Source organism: Podarcis muralis, chromosome 15, assembly GCF_964188315.1.
Source record: "Podarcis muralis chromosome 15, rPodMur119.hap1.1, whole genome shotgun sequence".
NCBI classification, from domain to species: domain Eukaryota; kingdom Metazoa; phylum Chordata; class Lepidosauria; order Squamata; family Lacertidae; genus Podarcis; species Podarcis muralis.
This window is the reverse complement of record NC_135669.1, coordinates 10,994,789-11,006,994: the sequence shown is the minus strand read 5'-3', so window position 1 is coordinate 11,006,994 and position 12,206 is coordinate 10,994,789. Positions and strand designations below refer to the sequence as shown.

Genomic DNA, 12,206 nt, shown 5'->3' with positions numbered 1-12,206 from the left:
CATCCTCTCTGTCTCATCCACAATGAGAAGTGTGAAACTTTAGAAAGCAATAAACATTAATTTTATCAGTCATATTCCTTACAGCTGCTGACCGGGGTTAAGTGAGGTCTCATCCACCACGCGATCATACTCCAAGAGGAACTCGTCCAGCTCCCCTGATGCTCCAAAGGCTCCCCATTCGGTGTTTACACACATCCGACCTACATCCCCTTCCACAAGCTCTACATTCTGCATCTCTTCCATGTAGCAAGCGTTGCAACCGGTGCCTGATAGAATGGAAACGCAGAGAGAATTCACCACATTTGGACAACGCACGAGAGTCATATAGGAAACTCTGGCACAACCTTCATATGCAATTGTTCTAACAGTTCTCACAGTTGCTGTGTGTGTGTGTGTGTGTGTGTGTGTGTGTGTGTGTACACTGTGAAATCACTTCAACATTCTTCATGGGAAGCAAGTAATAAGTAACATCATAACAACAACAACCTTTCTTGTTGTTCATGGTGGGTTTTCCAGCAGGAAGGACTCAGGGCGCAAATGCACATAATGACTGACAGGTGACATCAGATGACTTCATGTGACTGGCTAGCAAGTGGAGTTTGCTGGAGAGCTTAGGCTTCTCTATGGGGTGGCCTAATGCAAACATATAACACTGATTCTGAAATAACTGCATTGGCTGACTATATGCTAGTGAACCTGCTTCAAGGTACAGAGACTTACAAAGCCTTATGCTACCTGAGGTTGGGATACCTGAGACAATACCTTGTCCTGGATAGGCCTGTCCATTTGTTAAGATCCACCAAGGAGACCTTCTTGGCTGTGCCATCTTTAACTGAGGTCTACGATATGGCAACACAGCGGGTAGCCTTCTTAATGGTGCCACCCTGGTTTTGGAACTTCCCCCTGTGATATGACCGGCATCTACCCTACTAAGCTTTAGATGCCTACTGAATTCCTGGTTCTTTGGCCAGGCTTTTAGTGGAATCTGATGCCAGTATTAGTGTTTCTAGTTGTCTGGCCATGACCCACCTGCTTTTCTTTATGTGATAGATAGTTAAACAGACAGACAGACAGACAGACAGGTGATTGATTGATTGATTGATTGATTGATCAATAGATAGAGTTCCTTTGAATTTAAATAGACAAGAACTATATATCTAATGATCACCAATAATGCACCAGTGGGAAGCCGTGGCGGACCTACATTTCAGGGGGCCCAAAACTTGAACTGTCATGGGCCCCCCTTCGCAACCAACAATGAGGACCACTGTTATCCTCTTCAGTGGGGTTGCTCCGTGACAGATCACCGCACCTTTACAACATCTGCCAAAATTTGGGGTTGTTGAAATATATGTAACAAAAAATTAGAGTTGTGCCACTCAAATTGGGTCAACTAGGTAGGCCCAGATTTTTTTTTAAGCAATGTGGACCAAATTTGCTTCTGGGCCCCCTCAGGAATCAGGGCCCTTGAAGCTTAAGCTTCATTAGTTTTATAGTAGATCCGTCTCTGGTGTGAAGACTGCTGAGAATGGTAATAGCCAATGCATTGTTTCAGCTTTAGCCTGTATGCTGATATCTAAGGCCATTATCAACGTTGTTGTTGGCATCTGTCTGCCTCTGGGGGTTAAGTCAAACTGCTGCGTTAGCAGTACCAAAGTGACCTCCCCAGAGTCCAAGCCTGGGCAGTGTGCAAGGAGGTCCTGGGCTACCCAGATGACAAGTCCGTCCCCCCCTGGTTTTGCTGATGTGATCCAAAGGAAAGCAGAGCAATGTATTTGATACCAGTTTGGCTGCAGGAGCTGCCAGAAGGAGGCATATGCCATCCAACTGTCTTAGGGACTCCACTCTGGATTTGTGTAGGGCTTACACCTTAGTCTTTTCTTCTCCTGAAGATATTCCCACAAGGCAGTGGAGGTTTAGGATCAGAGTTTTCCTTCTCCTAGATGGGCTGCCATACCAGGTTGACAAGTCCCATCTGCCCCTCACTTTCCTCTACAGCATGTAGAGGAGAAACCACCTTCTTGGCCACTGGGCCCACTACTGATCTTGTCCACTCAATCTGCCCAAGCCTGTATTCACACGCAGGGGAAGTCCCTAACTCACTGAGACCCATTGCCTACCCTCACTTGGCTTAGCCGGCAAGTCAAATCTGTTTCCCAGGGTGTGGTCGCTGTCGCATTCTGACAGCTTCTAGGAGCCACAGGTGAGGGCTGAGTGCAGGGTGGGGACCAAAGGTGGACAAGTATCCCAGAAGGAGCATGACATGTCCCCCACCAGTGTTAGAAACAATGGCTTTCACGAGAGACACAGCAGATGCTTTGTATACAGGTGGTCCCAGGTTAACCCCCCCCAAGCATCTTCAATTGAAAGGATCAGGTAGCAAGTGATGAGGAAGACCCTCTGCTGAAGACCTTGGTGAGCAGTTACCAGTAATAGTACACAATGCTGGGCTAGATTGTACAAATTGGCTGACCTGTATAAGAAAGCTATGTCCAATAAATAGAAATAAGGATTAAAGCCCCAGTTTGAAGCTGATTGTGCCCAGGTGCATATTAAAAGGAGAGGTGACCTACCCACTATCATGCCAACTTCGCATTGGTGATCCTCATAGTAGCAGGATATCATCGTTGCCACTGTGTCATTGACCATTGCGACTACGTCCATCTCAAAGTCCTACAAAGGGGTGGAAAGAAGCACCACCATCAAAGGCTGTTCGGGAGAAGAAACCCAACTAAGAGAAGCACAGATAGAACAGGTAAAAAGGTAAAGGTAAAGGACCCCTGGACAGTCAAGTCCAGTCAAAGGTGACTATGGGGTTGCAGTGCTCATTTCGCTTTTCAGGCCAAGGGAGCCAGCGTTTGACCACAGACAGCTTCCAGGTCATGTGGCCAGCATGATTAACCACTTCTGTCTGGCACAACAGAACACCATGACAGAAACCAGAGCGCATGGAAATGCCGTTTACCTTCCCACCACAGCGGTACCTATTTATCTACTTGCACTGGTGTGCTTTCGAACTGCTAGGTTGGCAGGAGCTGGGACAGAGCACCGGGAGCTCACCCCGTCGCGGGGATTCGAACTGCCGACCTTCCGATCAGCAAGCCCAAGAGGCTCAGTGGTTTAGACCACAGCACCACTTGCGTCCCCAACAGATGCAAAAATTCTTCACCATGGAATACTATAGTGCCATAATACTCTTGGGAAACTGGAAGTAAGGTGTGTGTGTGTGTGTGTGTGTGTGTGTGTATGGAGAAAGCACGTGAAAGGAAGGAAGGGTGGCTGTGCACACTGGTGAGACGCCAGGCACTTGCCATTGCATCTTGCCCAGAAGTATTGAAGTATTGATGCATGCAGATTTGGATAGGAAGATAGGATTTCAAGCCGGGGGGAGGGGGACTTTCTCTCTCAGCCTTACTTGGAGAAGTGAGGGATCGGACCTGATGTTCTACCGCTGAGCCATGGCCCTTCCCCAAATCTGTGAATCCTTTAAGGACAAGTGGCGACCATTTTGTGCACATCCAATTGATGCACGACTGCCAATGCACAGGATCTTTTATACCCAGAAGAGGGCAGAACAGGGGCAGGGCAGAACAGGAGCGGAACAGGGCAGAACAGGGCTGGGTGGGCTTTTGCAGACTCTGTTGACACACCCAGGGGTCAAGAATGGAAACCCTGTGCAAAATGGTTGCCATCTGTACCTGACAACACCTTTGGCTAGGGGCTTCTCCACACTTAACTTTTGCCCTGCTTGCTCCACGTACAGGCCTGTGCTTTGCCAGCCCATGTCTGACTGCTCTTCTTTTTGCCCCAGAGCTTTCCCTGCAAAAACCCACTCTCTAAAGCTGAAGGACAACAAACAGCAATTCAGGTTTTCAGCAGAATCGGCTTTGATTCAGCTGTAAAGAGCGGGTTTTCGGAGGGAAGGCTCCACAGCAAAAAAAAAGAAAGAGTTTTCGGACACAGAACTTTAAAGCACGGATTGTGCTGAGAAAGTATGGAGGAAATGTAAGACTGGAATAAGCCCAAAGTTAAAAGAAGCAGATAAGATGTGGTGGGAAAGAAACTGTGCTAGAGACTCTATTGAAATGCTGCCATTCACTGCATGAAATTCTGAGCTAGATAATGGATGGACAGACAGACTGACCTGGTATAAGGGAGCTTCTTACAGTCCTACGAAGCAACTGAGGAGAAATAATGAACTGAACAGCAAAGCACAGTTTTCATCTCACCCCTCGCCGTTTGATAGCATCTCTCAAAAGCCCAACTACGTTGTTCCCTTCAGCTCCTGACGCTTTGAAGCCTTTAGTCCAGTTCAATAGGATCCCCTGCAGACCGAGAGGTTTAAAGGATCAGAAGAAACATCCTGAAATAAGCAAAATCTCTTTGGCGGAAATTATCCCTGCGTTGGGTCAATGCGATGTAATCATCATCATCATCATTAACTGATGTGTGGAAAGCAATAGGATAACAACTGGAGCAATGGACAGGTGTGGAAAAGCACCCTTCCAGAATCTGGAATGATTGTACCTGACTATCAGTGACACGTGTGACATCTTTCTGCATGATGCTTCTGCTATAAATTCTGGGAAGTTGTTGGTTTGCTGTGCATTTGGACAGTGCTCCCTGGCGCTGATGGGAGTTGTAGTATCCCCCCTGCCTGGAGGTGCTATATTGTTATATTTCTTACATTCACCAGGCTACCATTATACATGGTTCAAATGAACAACTCATGGAGAAAGAGAGAGCATTGAGAAGGGAGCCCCCTTCCCAAATCCCACCTTGTCAAGGTCTTCATGTCGAACAGGGAAGGAAAACGTGAAGCCCAGAGGTAGTTTTTTGTGTTTCATCTGATGTTTGTCTAGGAAGTCGGAGATGCATTCTGAGATGTAATCAAAGAGCTGGGGAAGAAAGACACACACACAAAAAAAAGTCCATTGCTGTTTCGGGGGGAAAGGAGGGAAAACGTTCAGCGATCTGCCTTAGCTTTCCACAAGCAGTTCTGGAGGAACATGGAGGGATGGATGAATCTGTCAATTTCGCTCACTCTGCAACATGTCTTCGATGCAATAATAGTGTGTAAGTGGTGGATTTATACTGTTCACACATAATTCTGCTTTATTAGCTGTTCTGTGAGGCTTCCCCAATGCACAGCCGTCCCCTGGAGAGGCACTCTTGTGCTATAAAAGGTAAAGGTAAAGGTACCCCCGCCCGTACGGGCCAGTCTTGTCAGACTCTGGGGTTGTGCACTCATCTCACTCTAGAGGCCAGGAGCCGGCGCCGTCTGCAGACACTTCCAGGTCACGTGGCCAGCGTGACATCGCTGCTCTGGCGAGCCTGCACCAGCGCAGCACACGGAACGCCATTTACCTTCCCGCTATAAAGTGGTACCTATTTATCTACTTGCACTTTAAGGGTGCTTTCGAACTGCTAGGTGGGCAGGAGCTGGGACCGAAAGACGGGAGCTCACCCCACCACGGGGATTCAAACTGCCGACCATACGATCGGCAAGTCCTAGGCACTGTGGTTTTACCCACAGCTCCACCCGCGTCCCTGAGACTCTTGTGCTATAGTGCAACAAAAATGGGAAAGCACGGAACCTGGAAAGTTTGTGGCATAAAAAGTAACATGATTTCACCGGAAAACTATGAGGCATGCATTGATTGGAAGCGAAACAATATGTCTGCCCCCTCTCTTCCACCTGTGTGTGCCTTGTATCATCCCCAAATTTAGAGGGCACGCAGAGGGAGGAGAGAGGGTGATAATTGTGTTGCACAAGGAGAAATCCTTGTGCAGGTGGAATGACCTGTTCAGCACTACATTGACTCCAACATTTTATGTCTAACTATTTTTCTCATGGCATAAGCATTCATCAGATGCAAATGGAGTCAACTGAGTTTGTCTTGCAATGCGAGATCACAGTTTGGGTTTAGACAAAGGGTATGTCAATTGTCCTGGACAGCTGGAGACATCTGTGGAAGGTTCTGAATTGAGAGTGAGAGCCATTCTTTGAAAGGGTTTGAACTCAGGGCCAGGCCAGGCCCAACATTTTGCCCCGTGGACTACATTGCCTCTGAGTCTGACAATGTGGCCTCCCTCCTTCCCAAGGGCAAGCCTCCTCCCATTCCTGAACACCTGCAAGTCATAATGCAATACGTAACCTGGTTGATTTCACCTGATCATCTGACTCACCATTTCAGCTGTTCCCGTCATGGCATCCTCCGGTATGGAATACATCTGGTGCTTTGTCTTCACATTCCATTGTTTTTCTTCACCTTCACCCACTTTCACCAGCATGACTCGGAAATTGGTGCCCCCGAGATCCAAAGACAGAAAATCTCCCACCTCTGCAATCCCAGAGTGTGACATGTCAGTTTAGTCTTTGGGGGGCCACCTGGGCTAGGTTGCCTTGTACACAGATCCTAGAAGAACCCAACTCAACTGCAGGGTTGTAATTAAGAGGCAGGGTGATTCATGTCAACACCTATGGTGACGGGGTGCTTGCCTGACTTCTATTTTCTAAAGACAAGTGTGTAAGAAAAAGCTGAGAGAATTGCCATTTAGGACCAGTGGTGGGTGGCTGGGGACCACTGGAATTGGTAGGACAGAATGGGCACCTGGGCCATTGCATAGATGAATATAGTATGAGCCTTGATCCTAAGAAGGTGGAAGCTATTTCAGGAATTAGCCCACCAGAATCCATTGTTGAGTTGAAAAGCTTATTGGGCATGGTACAGTGTTGAGGCAGATTTCTACCAAAACTGGCAAACATACTACACTACTTAAATCAGGCATGGCCAAACTTGGCCCTCCAGCTGTTTTGGGACTACAACTCCCATCATCCCTAGCTATCAGGACCAGTGGTCAGGGATGATGTTTAGCCATGCCTGGCTTAAATGAATAGAGGAGCATCCCAGCCAAGCTCAAACCCCTTTTTGTGGAATGAGAAAGACTCACACAAAGGCTTAGACCTTTGTAGAAATTGAATTGTCATTCCTGCTGAGATGAGACAAGATGTCTTAGTGAAACTCTGTGAAGGGTACCAGGGCATCATCAAATATAGAGAGCGTGCAAGACTATGACTGTCTGCACATTGCCAGCTTAAATATTTTTCTGCTGTATTTCAAACCACATTCATAAATCATTGTACATATCAGTATGATTTGATGTGTTTCCCAGCCACCCGCTATCTGTCCACATTAGTGGGCAGAAGGGTGTGTGTGGATGTGCTTATGGAATCAAATCAGATTGTAGCTAGTTTGGTAAGAAATGCAGCAAACCACAGTGATTCTCAAGAAACTATGGGATAGATATGGATTGCTGTTAACATTATGTGTACACAGCTTCACAAACCAGCAATGGAAGCACACTGGGTGTAAATGGGAGTGTGTAGTAAATGGGAGTGTGTACACAGCACTCAGGAAGAGTGCATATATAACTTTGATTCCTAAGAGTTTTTTAAGAACTATCAACCTATATATTTGTTGAATAATGATTATAAACTTTTTGCAGCTATATTAGTTAATAGGTTGAAAGCTGTATCAAAAGAGGAAATCCATCAAGATCAGGCCGGATTTTTGCCAGGAAGACAAATGAAAGATAATATTAAAAATATAATCAATGTAACAGAATTTTTAAAAGTCAGAAATGAAAAGCAAGCAACCTTAATGTTGTTAGACAGAGAAAGCATTTGATAATGTCTCCTGGGACTTTTATAAAAGGAGTCAAGGCAATATATACAGAACAATCAGCAAAACTGATAGTAAATAATGTATTGACTGACAACTGTAAAATAACTAAAGGAACTAGACAAGGCTGCCCGCTGTCACCTTTATTATTTTTTGGTGCAAAGAGTAAGATGTAATCAATAAATTAAAGGAATAAGGGTGGGACAGAGACAATATAAATTAAAAGCATTTGCAGACAATGTGGTGATATCTGGAGAAGAACCAATAGAGTCAATTCTGAAAGCACTACTGTAGAAGAGATTAAAAAATGGAGAAATAGCAGGTCTTAAAATTAATAAGGATAAAACCAAGCTCCTGGTTAAAAACATGAATGATGAGAGTAAAAATAAACTACAAAATATATCAGATCTAAAGATTGAAAAGAAGGCTAAATATTTAGGTGTATGGTTAACAGCAAAGAATATAAATTGGTATAAAGTTAACTATTTGAAAACTTGAGAGGATAGTAAAAGAAATTTGCAAATAGTGTATGGGGTAGAATGAAACTTTCATTGTTGGGTAGAGTGCCAACCATAAAATTGAATGTATTACCAAGAATGTTATTTTTGTTTCAATCAATACTGGTGATTGGCAAGACAGATTGTTTCAACAAATGGCAAAAAGATATTTCTAAATGTATCTGGCAAGGGAAAAAACTGAGAATAAAATATAAAATACTGATAGATGCAAAAGAGAGAGGTTTCTCCCTGCCGGATATGAGATTATATTATGAAGCATCTTGTCTGTGCTGGTTGAAGGAATGGTTGTTATTGAAGAATCACATATTTTAGATTTGGAAGGTCATGATAATATTTTGGCATGCTTATTTGTGGTGTGAAAAGATGAAAGTGCATAAAGGTTTCACCAACCATATAATTAGGACAAATTTGTCTAGAATATGGGATAAATATAACATTTATTGGATACTAAAACGCTAGTTTGGCTTTCACCTTTGGAAGCCATAGTGGTGAAAAAGAAAAATATGATGGAAAGTTGGGGAATTTATTGAAATTTGCTAAGAGAGGAGAGTGGAGAATTTAAATTAAAAGAGTTTAAGGATTTATCAGGGATGCTAACAACATGGTTACAATATCATCATTTGAATGAAATAGTTAAAAAGGATATGAAGCAGGAGTTTGGAGAACAACTATCACAACTAGAGAGAGATCTGTTAAACTGTAATGTTAAAGTGATATCTAAGATGTATAAGATGTTATTGGAATAGGAGACAAAGAACGAACAAGTGAAATCTTCAGTGTTACATTGGGCAATAGATATTGGTCATAACATAGAAATAGAAGCATGGGAACGATTATGGAATACGGATATAAAATTTACAGCATGTTATGGTTTAAGAGAAAATTATATGAAAATGTTATATAAATGGTACCTAACACCTAGTAGATTGTCAAAAATGTATAAATAAAAATCGAGTAAGTGTTGGAAAAGGTACCTTTTTCCATATGTGGTGGCCTTGTAACAAGGTTAAAGCTTACTGGGAAATAATATATAATGAACGGAAAAAGCCATTTAAGATAACATTTGTAGAAAAACCCAGCAGCTTTCCTTTTGGGAATTATGGGATCAGAACTACCTAAACAGTATAGAAATTTATGTATGCAACCACAACTGCAAGAATGTTATTTGCCCAAAAATGGAAGGAAGAAGAGGTTCTAATGAGAGAAGAATGGTTACAGAAATTAATGGCGTATGCAGAAATGACGAAACTTACTGGAAGAATAAGAAATCAAGATAACTTTTTTTTTTAGAAAGGAATGGAAATGGTTTATTGAGTCTTTACAAATAAACTGTAAACAGATCGAGACATTGGCAGGATTATTGTAAAAACCTGCAGTTTCAAAAACATATCTGAGATATATATGAGAATAGAAGAATAAGATAATTTGGAGTATGCAGGAAAGGATGAAAATAAATGTAAAGAACCACAGAAAGAGGGGGAAGGGAGTCGAAGTCTGAAATGTTAGAATTATGGCTGAATAATTGTTGTAACGTTTATAAATAAAATTATATATAAAAAAGAAAATAGTGATGTTTCTGCCACTAGAATAGAGCCACTCAGCAAAAGAAACCACTTTTACTTCATTACCGGACAGACCTTAGAAAAGAGTTGGAACAGACATTTATGAATTACATGAGCATAAGTACCTGGTTGCTACGTATATGGACTATTTTTCTAAGTATCTAGAAATAGCACACATGTTTGATCTTACAAATTCTACCACCACCAGTTGTTTAAAGACTGTATTTGTCAGACAGGGGCCTGATGAACTTGTAACAAATAATGCCCCACAATTTGCAGAGAAGGAGTTTTCCCAGTTCACAAAGAAATGTAATTTTAGCCACATTGCCAACACTACCTACAAGCCAATGGGGAGTCACAAAGAGCAATCCAAACTACAAAGCAGAGCCTGAAAAAAGAAGATCCATTTTAAGTGAGCGATAGAGCAACTGCAATTAACGCAACCAACAGCCCAGCATAGTTGTTAATGGGTCAACAACGAAGAAGCAGTTCTGACCCTGGAAACAGACCTGTATCCCCAGTAGCCTGATCTGAAGGAAGTCCATGTAGCAGATAAAAAGGCAGAAAAGCCTATATAAGTTACAGTTTGATAAACACTACGGGGTAAAAGCATTACTAAAACTACATCCTGGTTCACGGGTGAGAATAAAACTTGACAATCAGAGGTGATGGTCAGAACCAGGGGCAGGGGCACTATTTGACACCACAATCCAATGCTGTGATGACCAGCAGTGATACATTTAGAAGGAGCAGAAAACACGTGAGACTTGTGCCAGAATCATATCCAGCCATACAATCAACAAGTTTAAGGACAGAGCTAGCAGGAGAACAAAGCTTCAATAGACCAAGATCCTGAAACATCAGCAGTGCAGATCAGGAAATGAACAATACAGAGACTAATCATTCTTTAGATAGGAATAGCAATCAATTACAGAGCAGAATAATCCCCAGGTGCTATTAGAGCTGACTGACAGTCTAGTCATCACCTCAGGGTACAAAAGTTACTAAGGGTTGTTCATGCAGCTCGTTGTTTCGCTCAGTTGTTTGTAAATTGGATCCTGAAAGGGCGGGCTATGGCATGGGAAGTGAAACTAGATTAGGACTAAAGCGCAAATAAGTTCTGCATTAGTGAGTTTATTAGGGCTACTGTATAGTCACTTTTATACCATAAAAGAGTTACTGTTAATTTACTGCAGTCTCTGACATTCATTAAATGGGCCAGCAACCTAGAATGAGAACAGCTCAATTATAGTAAACATTGGATCAGAGTCAGGGCATAAGAGTTCAGAAGACGTACTAGCAGAAGTGGTTTGTTGGATGGGGTAGAGCCACAAAGCTCCCAGTAAGTGGGTCACTATTGCTTCCTGGAAGGAGAAGGGGTGAAGAAGCAGTAAGGTCAGTGCAGCACAAATGCACCGGCAGAACCAATTCAGGGCCCCTGCCAATGCATTTGCACCATGCCAATCTCCTTGCCACCTCTCCTCTCCCCCATTCCATCCTGGTAAGCAACAGTGACTCACCTGCCAAGAAGCCCTGTTTGGTGAGCTGCTTCTGGACAATAGCATGGTCGTGGGGAACATCTGGCCATTTAGATGCTGTTGGAGTACAACTCCCATTATTCCTGGCCATTGCCCAGGTTTCCTGTTGCCTAGATGATGGGAGTTGAGTTGAGCAACTTCTAGAGGGCCACAGGTTACCTACCCCTATGCTAGTATCCTTGGGTTGGTTTTAGATCAGACCTCCTGAGCTGCACCAAAATGATATGACCACCATTGTTGCTTACCTGATCCCTCAGGGGTAGAGCGTACATAAGTGGGCAGCATCTTCACAGAGGCTTCCTCATGTGTCTCCAGCTTCAGGCCCCGGTCCATCTCCTTCTGCATCCGATGCATCACCTTCTTCAGATCCTGTTCCTGTAGCCGGAATTCTGAGAGGATCTGCTCCACCTACATGAGAAGACACACAAGCAAAGGTCCAAGAAGATGGGTACAGTATAGCATGTGTCAACAGAGTCACTTAAAGGGTGCAGGTGGAGTCTGCATGCCACCACTTCATGTTGTAATGATACCTTCAACTCTTGTCCTATATTAAACTCCTGCTAGAATTATGTAAGGATTTGGGTGTCCTTGTGAAGAGGGTCAATGCACTCTACCTATCACCACTGGCCTTCATTTGCTGTTTATGTAGAAAACAGTAGGTCAGCATTTCTGACCCAAAAAGGTGCCATTTCTCAGACTCGAACCAGTTTTTTATCTGCCCTATGCATAGCCCACAGGACAGTCAAGGGACAGCAGCTCCTATACTCCAAGAGATTGTGGTCTGGAATTTCCATGTTTCGTTCGCTCGTTTTATCATTATTATTTGCTGGGAATCCCAGACAACTGCAAAGCTAGCCTTTTCCATTCCAGTGCTTTCTCTGTCATCCTCCCAACTTTTTTTAG

General features: G+C 43.5%; 1 protein-coding gene across 5 annotated transcripts in view; it reads right to left on the bottom strand.

The window, feature by feature from the left end:
- The window catches only part of GCK (glucokinase), a 55,396-nt gene that overhangs the window by 10,493 nt on the left and 32,697 nt on the right, over positions 1-12,206 (bottom strand). For 4 of the 5 annotated variants that reach the window (XM_028708840.2, XM_028708841.2, XM_028708842.2 and 1 more), the window contains 6 exons: positions 11,549-11,711; positions 6,190-6,344; positions 4,779-4,898; positions 4,230-4,325; positions 2,574-2,673; positions 83-266 (listed from right to left, as the gene is read on the bottom strand). In XM_028708840.2, the coding sequence (XP_028564673.2) occupies positions 83-266; positions 2,574-2,673; positions 4,230-4,325; positions 4,779-4,898; positions 6,190-6,344; positions 11,549-11,711 (818 nt within the window). Of the gene's footprint in view, positions 1-82; positions 267-2,573; positions 2,674-4,229; positions 4,326-4,778; positions 4,899-6,189; positions 6,345-11,548; positions 11,712-12,206 lie in introns of those variants that run through there. The other variant, XM_028708844.2, reaches the window with a different exon arrangement.